Source organism: Pleurodeles waltl, chromosome 2_1 (genome assembly GCF_031143425.1).
Source record: "Pleurodeles waltl isolate 20211129_DDA chromosome 2_1, aPleWal1.hap1.20221129, whole genome shotgun sequence".
Lineage (NCBI taxonomy): Eukaryota > Metazoa > Chordata > Amphibia > Caudata > Salamandridae > Pleurodeles > Pleurodeles waltl.
This window is the reverse complement of record NC_090438.1, coordinates 752,495,395-752,515,610: the sequence shown is the minus strand read 5'-3', so window position 1 is coordinate 752,515,610 and position 20,216 is coordinate 752,495,395. Positions and strand designations below refer to the sequence as shown.

The 20,216-nt window shown below is 44.3% G+C and overlaps 1 protein-coding gene across 1 annotated transcript in view; it reads right to left on the bottom strand.

Moving 5' to 3' along the window:
* Nucleotides 1–20,216, bottom strand: part of SLC22A23 (solute carrier family 22 member 23) — a 480,925-nt gene that overhangs the window by 35,202 nt on the left and 425,507 nt on the right. The window contains exon 7 of the mRNA XM_069217671.1: nt 2,046–2,281. Within this exon, the coding sequence (XP_069073772.1) occupies nt 2,046–2,281 (236 nt within the window). The remainder of the gene's footprint in view (nt 1–2,045; nt 2,282–20,216) is intronic.

Sequence of the window (20,216 nt, the reverse complement as noted above, 5' to 3'; positions counted from 1 at the left end):
CAATTAAACATCCCTCTTTGTGGATTGCGCTTTGATCTGGACAAGGCTGGTTTTGGAAACAGTTTCTATGGACATGATCCACACTGTGGATACTTCAAATGACCTGCTGAACTCTACTGTGTTGGAGGGATACGCCAAACCTCAAGTATCAACTGGTGACGTCTGCAAGAGTGTGGCGCTTTTGTTATATGGACCTGAGGCTTCTATCTAGTCTATGCCTTTTCCACACTCCACACTCATTATCTTTATGGCTGGCTTGGTGAAGTATGAATCACTTAACTCTCAATGTACCTGGATAATGAAGTACAGATCTTGGCCAGATTTCATAATCTCAATATTGACTAGCTCAATAGTGTTTGCTAGAGTCATACCTATTTTACATACTTCAGTGGTGACACTGTAGCAGGAGTTAACTTAAGGCAGATTCAATATTTTATCTTAGGGACACAAGGTAGTTGGAGAAACATGTCCGCCACACAGCTTACACTTGGGTGTGTTTGAGTTGAAAGAATCAAGTGGGGAAAAATGCAGCAGGAATCATCACCATTGTTTTCACTTAAGTAGGTATTTGTTCTGGGTCGCTAATCGCTGTGTCATCTGGATGCCACCCTTCATAGTTATTGGATCCCTGAGGAGCCCATGTAAGTGACTCTTTCCTCTGCAAAGGGGAGAGAGCACTCATATTCTAATCTGCGCTGACGGTGAAGGATAAGAAAGTTGTGTCTCTGGGTGAGAGACGACCAATGTGTGAAATAATGGCAACTGCAAATAAGCTGGGATTCTTTTCACCGTGGGAAAGGGAGCCAGAGGGACTCGGCACATAAGCAAACCATGCATCTTTGGTGCTGGCACTGGTGCTTACTTTCTGAAGGTTATCAATGCAAAGAGTAATTGTAATACAGCAAAAAGCAGAACAACCTAGATCACAAAAGCAGAGAAAATATACTCAATTGAACAGTGTGCCTAAGCCTCACGGATTTCAAATCTAGTTCCTCTTTTACGCTCTTGGGAAACGGATAGTATGAACCAATTAGGGGGGGGGGGGGAGGGGTGTCAAGGTCCATGGCATCCTATATGGTCTTAGGAAAACAAGAAACCTACATGAAACAGGTACATGGAGTATGACATGGGTGGACTGTGGGGTGTGGGGTGTATGGTGTAATTTTTGGTCCTCCACATTATGGGCATACTTTTCAGGGTCTGCAGGATGAAACCGATAACTCTTATAATGAGGACACAAGAAGAAAATCTTTGGTACATTTTGTGTATAGGACTGGCTACTATTTAGTCAACACCCAATATTATACTGACTTTTTGATATTCTACTCTGGCCAGATAAAGTGTCATGTCTCCTCTTCTGGAATAAACTGAAATCTGAAAACAACATTTTTGGCTGCAAGCATGACTTTTACACCAATGTCAGAGAGAGTTTGAAATCAAATATAAAATGAGTTTGTGATACAAAGACAGGGGTGGGAGTTGGGGTGGTACAGACTTTTTAAAAGTAATTCTTACAGATTTTCAACAAAATAAGCAGATTTGATTTTTATTCCTGTTATCCCTAAATACAGAAAAAAACACTGAAAAACAATATCTGAAATTCTATTTCCAAATTATAAATACCCATTTTAAATGATCCATCACCACTGCCCATGTCGTTTTTTGAAATACTTCCTATAGTGGCATGCTATGGAAGAGGAGCACAATATGTGATCGAGCTATGAAGATATGCTTAAAATATTTTTTCACAATTCTTTAAACAACCTAGTTGCTTCTTTCTGTTCCACAGGGTAATCTGTACTTTCCAGCTCACTACAGTGTTTGCTAATAGAGCTCAGCTAGAAAGAATTCTGGAATTACCAATAGTAGCAAAGCAAGGATGTCATGGGCCCTAATACAAGGAAGAAAAATGCTTCTGGTCCTGGTAGGATAGAAAAGATAACAATCACTGAGGGGCTCTAAAATCCGTGCATTACTTTTGCACCAGAGCACCTACTGCGCTAAAGGCAGCTAAGTCGCAACATACAAGGACCCTTGATACTTACAGTTAAGCAGGCCGAGCTGCAGCAGCGACGCCAGGGCAGTCAGTATCATAAACAGCAACAGTCCACCTCTTCGGCCCATAAACCCCACTACAGGGCACATAGCAACGCATGATGCCAGCGCAATGCCCGCCATAGTATAGTAGTCAGCATAGAAGTTGTGCAAAATGGTCATGATTTTCATTTCCGGGTCCATCATACTCCTGGCAAAACAGTGGTGTATCCCAAAACCAGTCAACCTAAACAGTAAAAAAATAAATATATATATATGTATATTGGTTGCATCTTTGATTATTGGGCAAATCTCGCAGTGAATAAATGTAAAGGCAAAGGAATTAAGAAAAGGACATTAAACAGGTTGTAGTTGAACTTCATCAATATTGGTCTCAATCCTTTCAAACTCAAGCTCAGAAGCGCCTGTCCTTTTCTGGAATCCACTTTCACGTTTTTCGATATTGTTTTAATACTGACAGACATAAAATAATTAATTTGTTTAATTTAAAGTTACAATGATTTAAGGAATTCTTAAAACCTCAAAACAAAGAGCAGCTCATGTTCTAGGAAAATGTTGTAATTCCTTGCAACAGCTACATGATCACTACATGCAGCATCCCGGCATCTCCACTTTATGTAAAAATGTAAATCTGTGAGTACCAAAGGAGAAGCCGTGTGGAGGTGGAGCTGGTAGGGACACCAGTGTAGACAAATACCAATAGTTTCTCATTCTTTTCCAGTGAGTGTTTTTCAGTGTTCCAGATCGCATTTCAACACACTATTTTCTCCATAAGTATTACTTCTGAGCATTTACTAAAAACCTTTAATTAAATACCACCAGTAAACTTTGGGCACTTTAACTGCCCATTTCTTTAAGCTGTGGATTGAAGTATTTGTGAAACTATTGTTTTGAAATCAAGATCTCAAACCTCGTATGATTAATATGCATTCCAAATTCGAAATAAATAGACATATCTAAATGGGCAACAACAGAGTTATAACACTTGATGTGGAAAATGGGATAACAATTGTCTTTAAGGAGCAATTGTTCTGTCGTACTACATGAGACATACACATTATATATACACACTTTCAATGAAAATATTTGTAAAGTAAATGACCAGTGCTTAAACTTTCAAGAAATTCTTCACTTTTTAAAATCACTAATTCTATCTGATCTTTTTCCCAGAAGTTTTCATTTGCATCTGCTAAACAAACTAATTGATATCGAGAGTAAAAGAAATAGAGGAAAAAATCTGCTATAGCGTGCAAACATGAGACAACACATGTGTGATACTTTACATTTTGAAACAACTGTGGTCTTCAGCACTGAATGATTTCCTGTTGAGGTGCGAGTAATCCACGGGATAAGTAAACTACAGGCGTCAGTCACAGTAGTAGTCATTTTAGAACTATCTCATATCTACCTGAACTGCCTTAGTCTGAAATTTGGCAAAAGTGGGGTGGGCATGTTCTCACCCCAGGCCCTTGTACCCATAACATGATTTACTTGTTTCACAAGGAGGGCAGTTTGGTTGTGTAGCTATGACAAATACCAACTTTGGGGACGCGCACTTACTGGTAAATTCTGAAGTTACAATTGCTGCATGCAAGGATCTCATTATTGCCTAGTAGAATGTTCTTCGATTCTACCTCTGGAACCTTTGCTCATCTTATTGTAGTGCAAAGTGACACACCGCATTTTCCACTTGGACATACAATTACGTTCACGAATCCTGCTCTTTGCTTTGTTCAAGGTCTTGGTTCTGTCAAGACAGTATTTCGATGTTCTTTCATGGTCTGAGTATGCAGAGTATTCTTTGCTTGAGTTTTGGGTTCTAGAAGGATGTGGTAGATGAAATGAATTAGTTTAAGTAAAATTAAGTTGGAGCCTTGATATGAACGAGGTAAGGCACGGAGGCCTGATAGGTCCTTGGCTTGTGACACCATTAATTTGAGAATTGAAGAGGTTGATGTGGCACATCTGTCATACGCAGTAGGGTTCAACGAGAGCTGTAATGCACAGTTCTAGCTCAATTTGTCAACGTGTGCTATGTATGCGTTACTGGTGGAAAGTATAGATCAACTATTGGAAGGATGCTCTCCATGGCAGTAAATGTTTGAATCTGTTAGACTTTTCACTCTTGACATGTTACCAGGCGCTTGGCTCAAGGCTAGTGCCAGGCTGACTTCCCCAGGATGCTGTGAAGAATATTCCAATTTCATGCCTCTCGAGCTTCATTAAGGAGTTGTTGCAGTCTAATATCTGAATCCTTTTGTATAGAAAATATTGTGACTGTGTTTATCCATATTTCTTATGGGGGGCTTCTGTTCTCAGTTTCCTGCAGTCAGGATTAGTATGGAAGTGTCACCATCCAAAAGCCAAGCATCTGTGTTGACTATTACAGGTAGATGGGAAGGGAGGTGGTGAGAGCGAATCTGAGGAAGTGTGGAAGGAGGGGAGGCGAGGGTGTGGAAGGAGGGGAGGCGAGGGTGTAGAGAGAGGGGCGAGGGAGAGGGGCGAGGGAGAGGGATGAAGCAGCAGGACACGCACTCACTAGGGGCCAACATCAACAGAATAAGGATACATTCAACTAATCAAAAATGATGCTGAAACAAATGGTCGAAGGGCCAGTCAAACAGAATACGGCGAACAGCCATGGAATCTGGAGCAGGGAATGAACTAGACAAGGAAGCCATTCAACCATGAGGAATGACCAGATCCAGAAGCCACTACAAGTATAAATTATTGATTACAATGTTCCCTGTGACAATTAGCTAAGCCTGTCTGTAGAAAGACTGCAAAATACACTGATTCTCTACTACTCATACCTTTTCCTCGTCGGCCTGAAATCTCCTTTTCCTGTGCAGAAGACATGTAGAACCATTTGGATTACGTCCAAGTCTCAAACCTTCCAAAACATTTCAGTCACTTATTTTCTGAGTTACCAGACCACGAATTCACATATCTGCTGCCTTCATAATATTACCTCCTTGCAGCATGAAGGTTATGACTGCAGCAGGCCCTTAACATTTAATTTAACAGAGTTACATAGTCATTTGTCAAAATGTTTATTTCTCTTACTCCTTTTCAACTGTTCCAGTTTTGCTTTCAGATGCGTTAGCCTGTGTTTTTATTCTTGGACAAGCTCCCAGTTTCTCTTGTTTCTGGCTGTTAACACTGCTCTCATCCGCCTTACGGATGTCTATGTAAATGCTTCCAATAGTGCTTTTTTTTCCTAAAGATAATATGGCTTGTGGTTTTCACCTCTATTGTTGGTTAGCAACTTAGTTTCTGCATCATACAATGCAAACTGCTAAATAGTATTTCATTTTGGGAGCAAGGGACCCACAACTGATAAGCAAGCATTAGCATTGCCAATCCATCTCGCCTATAGCATGGCCAATATGTTTCATTTATGTTGTATTTTAGTTTGGCTGCTATTTGGTCATGGAACATGAACATTGGGGTTTTTTAAGCGCTTGTTGTTCTTTAATCCTTTCCCCAAGCAGCCGCACACTGAACGTCTATAAAGGTGGATTGGAAGGACATGATAAATTATTTTTTATGCAACACTGATCAATTCATGCACCACTAATGCTTCAGACTGGTGCTTTGGCGAGCCACTAAAACAGTAATCTCTAAGTAGAGTCAGAAGAACGGAGCTAAAAAAAATAAGAACAGAAACTCGAAGACGATAATAAACAAGATTAGCTTGGTGTGAGGATGGCCTGTGACACTCCACACCTTCTGTTGCAAGCAGTTCTGTCCCTCGGTGTATATACCATACCTCAATGCAGTGTGCAAGGGAGTTGGGTAGAGAAGGTGCATTATGCCAAAGCAGATCAGGCAACTGTAGGATGGGAGCCTTTACCAGCAGCAGGAATATACTGGAGGAACACGCAGAAAGGGAGGATTGTAAGAGCATCATGCTGCAGCAGATACACACCAGAGGGGAGTCGCATGGTAGAGGTCAGAGGCAATACTAATCACGAGAAAGATAGTCTCAAAAAGCTGTATCATGATACACAAGGATAGGCCCAAATCAAAATGTTGCTGCTATGCCCTTAAATGTCAGTTAACCCCTTCGCTGCCAGGCCTCTTCCCCTCAGGTGCCGAACCTTTTTTGGCTATTTGGGGCCGTTCGCTCTTAGGCCCTCATAACTTTTTGTCCACATAAGCTACCCACGCCAAATTTGCATCCTTTTTTCCAACATCCTAGGGATTTCTAGAGGTACCCAGAGTTTGTCGATTCCCCTGAAGGAGACCAAGAAATTAGCCAAAATACAGCTAAAAATGTTTTCATTTTAAAAATGGGAAAAAAGGGCTGCAGAAGAAAGCTTGTGTTTTGTTCCCTGAAAATGGCATCAACAAAGGGATTGTGGTGCTAAAATCACCATATTTCCCAGCTTTCAGGAACAGAGTTGAATCAGAAAACCAAATTTTTCAACACAATTTTGGCACTTTACTGGGACATACCCCATTTTGACTATTTTTTGTGCTTTCAGCTTACTTCCAGTTAGTGACAAAATTCTGAATTCAGCAAGGGGTCATTTGTGTAGATCCTTCAAGGTTTTCCTGCAGAAAGTAACAGCTAAAATAAAAAAATATTGAAATTGAGGTAAAAAAAAATAAAAAAGAGCCATTTCTGTCCACATTTTCTTCCATAACTTTTTCCAGCTATGGCAAAAATTTTAAAGCAATATACCGTTATGTTTGTTGGACGTTTCTGGTTGCGGGGATACATAGGGCTTGTAGATTCACCAAGAACCCTAGGTAACCAGAGCCAATAAATGAGCTGCACCTTGAAATGGGTTTTCATTGTATACCGGGTATATAGCAATTAATTTGGTGAAATATAAGGAGTGAAAAATAGGTATCAAGAAAATCTTTGTATTTCCAAAATGGGCACAAGATAAGGTGTTGAGAAGCAGTGGTTATTTGCACATCTCTGAATTCCGGGGTCCTCATACTAGCATGTGAATTACAGGGCATTTCTCAAATAGACATCTTTTTTACACATTGTCTTACATTTGGAAGGGAAAAAATGTAGAGAAAGACAGGAGGCCATAACACTTGTACTTTTATTCTGTGTTCCCCAAAGCCTCCTGATAAAAATGGTACCTCACTTGTGTGGGCAGGCCTAATGCCCGCAACACGAAATGCAACAGGGACACATCACATTTTTACATTGAAATCTGATGTGTTTTTTGCAAAGTGTCTAGCTGTGGATTTTGGCCTATACCTTAGCCGGCACCTAGGGAAACCTACAAAACCTGTGCATAGTGAAATCCAGGATGGGGTGACTTGTGGGGCTCTCACCAGGTTCTGTTACCCAGAATCCTTTGCAAACCTCAGAATTTGGCAAAAAGAAACCACCTTTTTCCTAAACTTTTGTTGATAGAAAGTTCTGGTATCTGAGAGGAGCTACAAATTTCCTTCCACCCAGCATTCACCCAAGTCTCCCGATAACAATGGTACCTCACTTGTGTGGGTAGGCCTAGCACCTGCAACAGGAAATGCCCCAAAATACAACATGCACACATCACATTTTCCAAAAGAAAACTGATCTGTTTTTTGCAAAGTGCCTAGCTGTGGATTTTGGCCTATACCTCAGCCGGCACCTAGGGAAATCTACCAAACCTATACATTTTTTTAAACTAGACACCTAAGGGAATTCAGAATGGAGTGACTTGTGGGGCTCTCACCAGGTTCTGTCACCCAGAACCCTTTGCAAACCTCAAATTTTGGCAAAAAAAAAAAAACACCTTTTCCCTCAAATTTCGGTGATAGAAAGTTCTGGAATCTGAGAGGAGCCTCAAATTTCCTTCCACCCAGCATTCCCCCAAGTCTCCCGATAAAAATGGTACCTCACTTGTGTTGGCAGGCCTAGTGCCCGAGACAGGAAACGTCCCAAAACGCAACATGGACCCATCAAATGTTTACATTGACAAGGACGTGTTTTTTTAGAAAGTTCCTAGCTGTGGATTTTGGTCTCTAGCTCAGTCGGGAACCCAGGATGGGGTAACTTGTGGCAATCTGACCAGGTTCTGTTACCCAGAATCTTTTGCAAACCTCAAAATTTGGCAAAAAAAACCACTTTCTTCTCACATTTCGGTGATAGAAAGTTCTGGAATCTAAGAGGAGCCACAAATGTCCTTCCACCCAGCTCCCCATCTCATCTCCCGATAAAAACGGTACCTCACTTGTGTTGGTAGGCCTAGTGCCCGCAACAGGAAATGCCCCAAAACACAACATAGACACATCAAATTTTCCCAAAGAAAACGGACCTGTTTTTTTTGCAAAATGCCTAGCTGTGGAGTTTAGCCTCTATCTCATCGGGCACCTAGGAAAACCTAGCAAACCTGGACATTTCTGAAAACTAGACACCTAGGGGAACCCAGGATGGGGTAACTTGTGGTGCTCTCACGGGGTTCTGTTACCCAAAATCCTTAGCAAACCTAAAAATTTGGCTAAAAACCCCAAGAACACTTTTCCCTCACATTTAGGTGCTGCAAAGTTCTGGAATCTGAGGGGAGCCAGAAACTTCATTCTACCAGCATTCCTCCACATCTCCAGATAAAAATGGTACCTCACTTGTGTGGTAGGCCTAGTGCCAGTGACCGGAAATTCCCCAAAACACTGTGGAAACGTCAAAGTTATCAAATTCAAAACTACCTGTTTTTGTGTGTGTGTTGGTGGAGGGCACCTGCGTTTTTGGTCCTGGGCTCAGCAGCCATCTAGGGAAACCTACCAAACCCAGACCTTTCTGAAAACTAGACACCCTAGAGAGTCCAGGGAGGTGTGACTTACATGGATCCCCCAGTGTTTTCTTATCCAGAATCCACAGAAAACCTCAAATTTAGCTAAAAATAAATATTTCCCATTTCCCCCACATTTCTGTGTGGGATCACTGCACCGGCACAAATTTCCTACCACCCAACGTTCACTGCAGTCCCCGATAAAAATGATACCTCACTTGTGTAGGTGGGCCAAGTGCATGTGACAAGGAAGAGCTGAAAACATGTCAGAATTGAGGTATAACCAAAGCAGGTCCAAAAAAATGTTTTTAGGCTGACAAGCGGGGCAGAATTTTTATCCGTATAGAATTGACAATGATGGGTGGTAGGAATTTTGTGGATTCCTGCAGATTCCGGAAGGTTCCATCACAAAAATGAGGGAAAAATGTGATTTCAAGCAAAGTTGGAGCATTGCAGGGCATTGTGGGTAAGACAATGGTGCGGGGTGCATGTAAAGCACACCACCCTGGACTCATCCAGATGTTTAATTTTCAGATGTGTCTAGGTCTCGTAGATTTTTCTACATAGCAGCATCCCAAAGAACAAAAAGTGCAGCCCTCACCATTCCAAGTGGGACGATTTTGACAGTTAGCCAAGCTCTCATGGCCCAAATGTTAAACCAAAACCCAAAATAATCAAATGTCCTCTTGCTTGCTGTTGGGATAAGATCATTTAGTGTGGGGGGTGAGAGCTGAAAGACTGTTATCCCCTTCAGATGGGGTGGGGACATAACCATGCCCATACTGGTTGGTAGCCAACACCCCACTTTTCTTTTTGTTTTTTTAATTCCCTGGCATCTAGTATGCTTTCTGGCCCCCTGGGGAGTGGATCGGGGGGTAACTGCCACACCTGCCCACCAGTGGGTAGAACAACTTTGTCTCCATTTATTTGGGGTGGGGGCATGGCCATACCCCCACCCTCTTTTTTGAAAAAATATTCTTTCCTGGTCTCTGGTGGGCTTTCTGCCCCCCTTGGGGGCAGATGGGCCTTACAAAAATAGGCCAGGGCAATAATGGCCAACAGTAATGTGTCCCCATGGGGAGAGACCCTTGCGCAAGGGTCGCCCCCCCAAACAAAACACAAACACACACACACCAATCCCTGGTGCCTAAGTGGTGTCTGCTGCCCTGCGGTCAACCCAGCCTAATAGAAATGGGCTGATCTGCCCCCAAGGGGGGGGGGGGGGGGGGCAGAAATGGCCTAAAATAAATCTGCCCCCCAGGAGACCGACCCTTGCCTAAAGGTTCGCTTCCCATCTGTACAAAAATAAAAAAATCCCCGGTGCCTAGTGGTTCCTGCCCCCCTTGGGGGCAGATTGGCGTAATTAACATAAGCTAATCTGCCCTCAAGGGGGGCAGTAATGGCCTAAAATAAATTTGCCCTGCAGGGAAACGACCATTGCCTAAGGGGTCGCGCCCTTGCTTGAAATAGGCACCAAAAACATCCCTGTGATTGGCCAAAGAGAAATAGGCCAATCGGCCCTCAAAGTGGGCAGAAATGGCCTAAAATAAAATTGCCCCTCAGGGAAGCGACCCTTGCCTAAGGGGTCGTTTCCCACATGTAAAAAAGTAAAAAAAAAAAGAATGATCCCTGGTGCCTAATGGCTTCTGCCACCCCTGGGGGCAGATCAGCCTAATTAAAATAGGCCCCCTAATAAAACAAAATGCCCCCCAGGAGAGCGACCCTTGTCCAAGGGGCCGCTCCCCTTCATTGTTTACTTTTAAAACAACAAACTCCCTGGTGTCTAGTAGGTATTTCTGCAACCCGATCGCTTTACGTGCTTCCAGCGCGATGGGGGCGACCTCTGATGAGATACGCACTTCCATTAAGCAGTCGAATATTGCTGAGCATAGTAACGCTGGGAACTAATTTTCAAGGATTTCATTGTATGATTCACCTATGTAAAGTCATTTTCAAACAATATTCCATAGAAAACATGAATTGAAATGGCTCAAAACTTTCGATAACAAAATTTACTAAACCAGACTTCCACGCCTAAACCATGTGCATTCCTTAATAAATGGCAAAGAATGACTCATGCTTTTCACAAAATGGAATTCAAACAGAGTGAGTTCTTGGGAGCCCTGCGGAGCATAGGGAAGAACTCTGTGTGCCACACTGTAGGGCACACCACACCCCCCAACCAGCGTGAAACTAAACTGAAGCGAGACAGTAAACTTCCTGACATTGCGCAATTAAGTCACAAGCCCTTCAATAGTGGCCTTGGTGTTGGCTTGAGAAAATAATGTTGATTGATGCAGTAAAATAACCCAAAAGCAAACTCCACCTCGTAACTATGTGATTGGCAATAAAACAAAAAGACTTCTCTAAATGAAATTTACTGTCAACTGCATGTTAGTCAAAAGATATATCCAATAAATTAAAAGGTGCATGGTTGCAACGATAACATATGAAAGCAGGCACCATGCTATACTCGAGTTAAGAGCTCAAACAAGTAAAACAAGCTTGATCGATGAAGGAAAATAACCCAAAAGCAAATCCCACCTCACAACTGCTTGGTCGACAGTAAAATGAAAAGGCTTCTCCAAATGCAATGATACCACATGGAAGCAGGTGCCGTGCTGAGCTTGAGTTAAGAGCTCAAACAAACAAAACAAGCTCGATTGACGCACTAAAATAACCCAAAAGCATACTCCACCTTGCAACCGCTGGGTGGGCAGTAAAATGAAAAGACTTCTCCAAATTTAATATACAGTCAACTGTAGGCAAGTCAAAAGATACCTCGAATAAATAAAAGGAAAACAGTTGCAATGACACACATGAAAGAGGGTGCTGTGCTGCACGCATGCTAAGAGCTCACACAAAACAAGAAATACAGCCATGTTTGCATAAACGGGAGTCGGATCTCGGCGCCTGAAAAGATCGAGTGCTCGTGTGCAGTACTCTTGGACAAAGAATAAAGTAGTCCCTTTTCTAGTTGTTAAAATGGGACAAGTGGACGGCTACAATTACTGGGGTACTGCTCCAAGGAAGTGAACCACTGATGAAAAGGAGGGACAATTAGGAAAAATTAACCACTTGGAAACAAGGATTTTTAAAGGACACTGAAATAAATAAATGATAAGCCATGGCAAAGGTGTAGGTCCACAAAGTATATAACAACATGTCTCAGAGAGACAGCACCAGTGCTGTATAGGCTCGACCTAGAAAGTGATGTAGACACTCTAGAATAGGCTTACAAAAATCTTCAAATATAGTGAAATTTTAAGGCACAAACACTTGGGAGAAATGTTAGGATAAATTATAAATATTAGTCTCTTCCACTAATTAGGAAAATTAGAAAGAAGCAGTCAGTTTCGCAGCTACTTATTGCAGGAACATTGGCCAAAACTAGATTGAAAATTACAGGGATTACAGGTTATTCTTACCCTAGACATTGCATGGACATTTGATGCTAATGATGTGTTTTTGAACCACCGTAGGCTAGGAACATTTATAGGATGGAAGTGAAATACAATTGTACTGGGGTGGTGGGCTGGAACACAAATACTGGTCTGGCGTAGAGGACACTTCCCTGAAGGACCTCCTCATCTTCAACGAACACGGTCAGTAATTTTGTCCTTGCTTTGGCACCCCACAGGAGATCAGGTAGCTTCTTATAATATTCCCTACAATCATGTGCATAGAAGTGTATTGATGACTAAGCTTTGGAATGGGTGAAAATAGCTAAAATTTGTCTTTATACCTCCTTCTCTTTATGAAGTGCATTGTCGCTGTATAATAGAAATTTCAGCAACCTCAGTCCACACCACATCCAATTCAACAAATTCCAATAAAACTATGCAAATAGTAAATACATGTGTGCTTTCCTCACTCAAAAGGCCTTCTTCTCTGTCCATCACCATTCCACTGCCCTATCTATCGGGACGATGTGTATTAGCATCCACTCGGGGGTCCTTGAGTTTGTATCTGCAACTTCTGGGTCTTCCCTTGGAATACCAATTTGCCTGTGATCCCTGCTGTCAGAAGCCACCAGGGCAGCAGAATTCTAAAGACGCGCTCTATCAGCCATTGCATCAGCTATCAGAAAAATGAGCCACAGATGCCCTTGGACAAGATTCCTGCACACTGCCAACTCTTCCAGCCTCAATAACCTTTGGTTGGCTGCTGAGGGGCATATATGGTGAATCCTTTCAGTTTAATACATTAAGTCACTGCATTAGTTACATTTTATTGAAAAAAATAAGTTACAAATAAAATCAACTTAGATTTATTCAATAATTCAACCCTACCCTCCCTAGTGTCCTGACAAGATTGCTAAGGGATAAATCAAAAAACGTGTGGCCCTGGCACAGCCCTTGCTCAGTGGCGTAACGAAACTTGAGGGAGCCCTCCCTCCTTCCCTCCGGACTCATGCAGGAGCTCTCAGGCCACAGTATTGCCTTAGGAGGCCCCTGGAGCAGAGCCTCCCTACGCCCCCCACCGCAGGGGCTGCGGGAGCCTTTGTTATGCCACTGTCCTTGCTGCTCATGGTCTCGGGAGTAGTTGCAGAGCAGTAGGAATCGAAAGTCACAGGAACCAAAAAGATCTCTTTACTAAGTGTAACACGTATTTGTCCCCCGCCCTCCCCCCCCAACCCTACAACAGGAGCACGGGGCTGCTAAGGGTCAGTCAGTGACACCATTCAGATTGAAAAGGTCTCTCTCGCACTCTGCCACCCCTGGCATTTTGGCGACACAACGTCCATGGAATTACTTCTAGGTATTGCCAGCTTTCCTGGGGCTTAAGCGCACCATGCCACAGACTTTGTACCGGTTTCAAAAACTTTTAAGCAGTCAGAGACCTCCTTTGGCAAAGTGCATCGTCGTAACTTTCAACACAGGGAGAACCCTTCAAGTTTAGTTCACCTAAGGCTAATGACTTGGTCCTCGTTTGTCGTCTTCGGCGGATACTTGCTGTACTCAAAGGAGCATCGACATCAGCATCCATCCGTCACTGGTCTGCATCTCCCAGCAGTGAGACGAGCGAGCACTTCCCTGAGTGCTGAAGAGCGATTCTCGTTTGCCAAGATTCGGATATGTCTGCAGCAGTGGCGTAGCGTGGGTTGTCAGCACCCGGGGCAAGGCAAGTAATTTGCGCCCCCTAACCCGTGGATTTTAGCACTCGAGTCTCTTCCAAGATGTTGCGCCCGGTGCGGCCGGCCCCCCCTGCACCCCCCACGCTACGCCACTGGTCTGCAGAGCTGTAAGTGCGCTGTGGCCGCACTAACTGGGCATGTATGTTGAATCACAGCAGGAGAATGATTAAAACACCGTGCTACTAAACTGGTAACCTGAAATTGTACTGACTTGTTCTTCACCCACAACGATTTTATTTGTATTCAGCATCTTACCGCTAATACACGCCTGCCTTCCCTGGAAAAGGTCATTTTGTACCAGCTTTACATAACTACAGACTTGGACACACAGCGAGCGAGTGAGGAATAAACGAGATAAAGGAGGAGGTGAAGAGAGACAGGAAAACAGTGACAAATGGAGAAAGCAGGGGTGAGAAAGGACCCACAGGAGCCAGATAAAGAGGCAGGGAGCGCAGGGTGCTGGAATCAAGACTCCACAGCCGTTGTATTCAGCAATTCCATTATTCAGCAACTATGTTTTCTAAGAGACAATGTGTGCCCTTGCACGTTTTATATTTCTAACACGTTGTAGAAGGCAGATATAATAAGCATCTCCTGATAAACAACAAAGGAAGCAAAGTCTTCTCCCGATCTAATTAGGCGCGGGTCATCAAATAATGCCTTTTGGCATGGTCTAGGAAGACCTGAGCTCACCCTCCTCCTTGGAGAACAAAAGGCTTTCTCTGACTGCACACACGGCGTGGTGGATTACCTTTCGAAGGCTTGCATCTAGAGCAAGAGTCAGGATTTTCAATTTCCCTGCAATTCTTTCCTGCCTTGTTGAGTCTTTAGCAGGAAGTATGGGACAACCGCATCCTCTAGAAGTGATGTGTTACTTCATTTACTGATGATGCTGGTCACAAGCTGCCCTCTCTCCCATCAACAACCGGTCTTTGGAGACCTGCCTTCTCTTACCTATGTTGCTGTGCCACGGGATGCCCTCTAGCCTTCATCAGCAACCAATCACTGGAGTCCTTCTAATACCTTACCTGTTTGTGACTGTATTAATCAATTGATCCATACCAGTGGTTCCTAACCTTTTGACTTGTGGACCCCTACTTTATCATTACTGGAACCCGGGGACCCCCGCTGAATCATAATTTAAATCCCGGGACCCCCAATGAGTCATTACTGAAAGCTGGGGACCAAATCTGTTAACATTATTTAATTTTCTAAGCAGTTGCGGAACCCCAGGGGTCCCCGGACCACAGGTTGGGAACCACAGCTCTATTCAGAATCACTGTTCCGTTTGTGGCCCCTTCACGCCTCCACTAGGAAGTATAAGTCTATAAGCGTTTTTGATATGTTTCTGCTGTATTTCCATGTAGGATTAAGGCTACCAGAGCTGAAAATATTAAGATATATCCGGCTTAAAACCGTGTCCGTCTCTTTCAGCGGATTCAGGATCTCGCTGCATCTGAACGTTCACGGCCTTACAAGCAATATCCATCCTTTCTTGATTACACCTGGCGCTCTGCTGCTGCTGATCATCGCCTCAATACCGTGAAATCCTGCTGAGTGGCAGTCATCATTTATTTATCGGGAGAAGGCCCTTAGGATTCCATTCGTATCAATTAGCTTTTGTGCGATCTGCACCTTCAACTTGTTGTTTTGTATCCGCAGCCTTCATTTAACAAACTTGTGCAAAGCCTCAAAAAGCCCAGCAGTATCTTCTCACCCTCCACCCGCCATAACATTCTGGAGAAAAGCTCGTCACTCTTACTTTGTACATCCACTGAACCAGGTGAGCGGTGGCTGGAAGGAATTGTCACTTTCTAATTGATGACTCAACATCAAGGATATCCAGAGAGACCCTCTTTCTGATCATGGATTGAGCTCTTTACATGCGACCATAAGAGAGATATTGGATCTGACAGGCAGCTCCTTCAAAGAGTAGTTGGAGGTCTCCTAATTCCTACTTTCCGGAGAGCTCATCCAAGATTTGGCACGGTAGGCGAGCAGGAACAAACTTCTACTTTCTGAATGCCCCGCTGTCACTCAGGTACTTATCAACTGGCACCACTGACAGTTGGCTTTAACGCCCCGGGTGTTGGTGCCACACCTCTATAACAAGACAAGCTCTCATGAAAAAGATTGTGAATAGGGACACATGACAAAAACAATGCACCTGAATCACAGAGCCTAAATTGTTTCTTTGCAAATAAAAAGTGTAACCTTACACTCAAAACTTCAGTGCTAGCTTTTGCCAACGGTATTAAAAATTCTTCATTCTGAGACACTAGCACCACCACCCCCACTTTTTTTATTTTTTTTATTTTAAAAGAGGGTCAGAGACTATCAAATGTATACATGTAGTATTTCTTTAGCATGTACCAAACCAAAAGGCAGCTGAGTGCTGTATAGGATCAAATGCAAGCATAAAGTGGACGAGTGATAGGAAAGGAAGCTGGTCTGTGGACTGCTGATGCATTATGATGTCGCGTTCTTTAAAGAGGAGCATTTTCAACTTTCTCCTAACCCAAATCACTTTTAGAAAACAACTCATTTTGTAATTATGAAAAGAATTACGGAAAGGAACAGAATAGTACTACGGTTTGCTTAAAAAAATAAAAAATTTGTGAAACATCAGAATTTTACATTTGCATTGGGTACATCAGTATGTGCAACTAACCCCGTGCATCCGTTTGTGCAACTAACCCCGTGCATCCGTTTGTGCAACTAACCCCGTGCATCCGTTTGTGCAACTAACCCCGTGCATCCGTTTGTGCAACTAACCCCGTGCATCCATTTGTGCAACTAACCCCGTGCATCCGTTTGTGCAGCTAACCCCGTGCATCCGTTTGTGCAACTAACCCCGTGCATCCGATTGTGCAACTAACCCCGTGCATCCGTTTGTGCAGCTAACCCCGTGCATCCGTTTGTGCAGCTAACCCCGTGCATCCGTTTGTGCAGCTAACCCCGTGCATCCGTTTGTGCAGCTAACCCCGTGCATCCGTTTGTGCAACTAACCCCGTGCATCCGTTTGTGCAACTAACCCCGTGCATCCGTTTGTGCAGCTAACCCCGTGCATCCGTTTGTGCAACTAACCCTGTGCATCCGTTTGTGCAACTAACCCCGTGCATCCGTTTGTGCAACTAATCAATCAATCAACAAATTTATTAAGCACGCTACTCACCTGGTAGGGTCTCAAGGTGCTGTGGGGAGGAGGGAAGAAAGGGGAGGGGGTGCCGAGTTACTGGTCAAAAAGCCATGTTTTGAGGTGTTTTCTGAAGGTCAGGAAGTCCTGGAACTAGTGTGTGCAACTACTTTGGTGGATCAGTTTGTGCATGTAATCCAGTGAGTGCAGATTATCCACACTTCAGTGAATGAAACTGATAGAAATGTTATCACATGAGGATATTAAGAAACTAATAGGCCTTCAATATTGGGGACCTTTTTTGGAAGATTATAAAAAACTATTGCACTAAGATGAAAACATTTCCAGAATTAATTCTAAAGTCGCAGAGTTTAGCAAACAATAACAGACATTCAGTCGTGAAAAGGCAGCTATCACAGGAGGCAAAAAATAGTATTAGTGCGCCCACCATGTATTTACCTATGAACATTATAGGCCTTTCTCAATATTTCACACTAAGTATTCTTTATTCCTGATATTCACAACCCTTTTACTCTTATGTTATAGCTATTTCACATTCACAAGGTATAGATGTGTCTGCCACCTAGCTGCGGGACTGGAAACTGCTCCAAGAGCTGGATAATCACCTTTGAGCATCTATACCGCACTTACCATGCACGCATCATGAACGGTAATCCCCCTCTCGCAGTTTCCGGACTTCTCTCACACTAGTCTGAGCCTCTGGTCGGAGGAAAGTCTTCCAGTGCGTGCCTACATTTTGTGTGCTACCATCAGTACAAGCCCCCTCTAGAAGCAGCATAGCTTGTCTGGTGTCTAGGAGAATGACAAGCCTAGGGCTTGCATAGGAATGCCGTGACAGCCCCAGTAATGCTAATACACTCCATGCTGTTTAATCTGGACGGTGTTGTGTGTTGCATTACTTCTCAGTGGTTTTCACTCAAGATTTTTTGCACTGCTTCTCTGTGCGACACGTCTTTACATATGTGATGTAAGGCAGATTGTTCCAGTGACAGCCAGATCTGAAGCACCTGAGATGTCATCGGCTGGAGCTAAGGTTAATGAGGGTCAACTGGAGAACTGGGAAATGAAGACACATGTAGGAAAGTACCATCTTGCCTGGCATGTTACCCCCATTTTTCACTGTATATATGTTGTTTTAGTTGCATGTGTCACTGGGACCCTGGTAACCCAGGGCCCCAGTGCTCATAAGTGTGCCTGAATGTGTTACCTGTGTAGTGACTAACTGTCTCACTGAGGCTCTGCTAATCAGAACCTCAGTGGTTATGCTCTCTCATTTCTTTCCAAATTGTCACTAACAGGCTAGTGACCATTTTTACCAATTTACATTGGCTTACTGGAACACCCTTATAATTCCCTAGTATATGGTACTGAGGTACCCAGGGTATTGGGGTTCCAGGAGATCCCTATGGGCTGCAGCATTTCTTTTGCCACCCATAGGGAGCTCTGACAATTCTTACACAGGCCTGCCACTGCAGCCTGAGTGAAATAACGTCCACGTTATTTCACAGCCATTTTACACTGCACTTAAGTAACTTATAAGTCACCTATATGTCTAACCTTTACCTGGTAAAGGTTAGGTGCAAAGTTACTTAGTGTGAGGGCACCCTGGCACTAGCCAAGGTGCCCCCACATTGTTCAGAGCCAATTCCCTGAACTTTGTGAGTGCGGGGACACCATTACACGCGTGCACTACATATAGGTCACTACCTATATGTAGCTTCACAATGGTAACTCCGAATATGGCCATGTAACATGTCTAAGATCATGGAATTACCCCCTCTATGCCATCCTGGCATAGTTGGCACAATCCCATGAGCCCAGTGGTCTGTAGCACAGACCCTGGTACTGCCAAACTGCCCTTCCTGGGGTTTCACTGCAGCTGCTGCTGCTGCCAACCCCTCAGACAGGCATCTGCCCTCCTGGGGTCCAGCCAGGCCTGGCCCAGGATGGCAGAACAAAGAACTTCCTCTGAGAGAGGGTGTGACACCCTCTCCCTTTGGAAAATGGTGTGAAGGCAGGGGAGGAGTAGCCTCCCCCAGCCTCTGGAAATGCTTTCTTGGGCACAGATGTGCCCAATTCTGCATAAGCCAGTCTACACCGGTTCAGGGGACCCCTTAGCCCTGCTCTGGCGCGAAACTGGACAAAGGAAAGGGGAGTGACCACTCCCCTGACCTGCACCTCCCCTGGGAGGTGTCCAGAGCTCCTCCAGTGTGCTCCAGACCTCTGCCATCTTGGAAACAGAGGTGCTGCTGGCACACTGGACTGCTCTGAGTGGCCAGTGCCACCAGGTGACGTCAGAGACTCCTTGTGATAGGCTCCTTCAGGTGTTGCTAGCCTATCCTCTCTCCTAAGTAGCCAAACCCTCTTTTCTGGCTATTTAGGGTCTCTGTCTCTGGGGAAACTTTAGATAACGAATGCAAGAGCTCATCCGAGTTCCTCTGCATCTCTCTCTTCACCTTCTGCCAAGGAATCGACTGCTGACCGCGCTGGAAGCCTGCAAACCTGCAACATAGTAGCAAAGACGACTACTGCAACTCTGTAACGGTGATCCTGCCGCCTTCTCGACTGTTTTCCTGCTTGTGCATGCTGTGGGGGTAGTCTGCCTCCTCTCTGCACCAGAAGCTCCGAAGAAATCTCCCGTGGGTCGACGGAATCTTCCCCCTGCAACCGCAGGCACCAAAAAGCTGCATTACCGGTCCCTTGGGTCTCCTCTCAGCACGACGAGCGAGGTCCCTCGAATCCAGCGACTCTGTCCAAGTGACCCCCACAGTCCAGTGACTCTTCAGTCCAAGTTTGGTGGAGGTAAGTCCTTGCCTCACCTCGCTGGGCTGCATTGCTGGGAACCGCGACTTTTGCAGCTACTCCGGCCCCTGTGCACTTCCGCCGGAAATCCTTTGTGCACAGCCAAGCCTGGGTCCACGGCACTCTAACCTGCATTGCACGACGTTCTAAGTTGGTCTCCGGCGACGTGGGACTCCTTTGTGCGACTTCGGGTGAGCACCGTTTCACGCATCCTCGTAGTGCCTGTTTCTGGCACTTCTCCGGGTGCTACCTGCTGCTGAGAGGGCTCCTTGTCTTGCTCGACGTCCCCTCTCTCTCCTGGTCCAATTTGCGACCTCCTGGT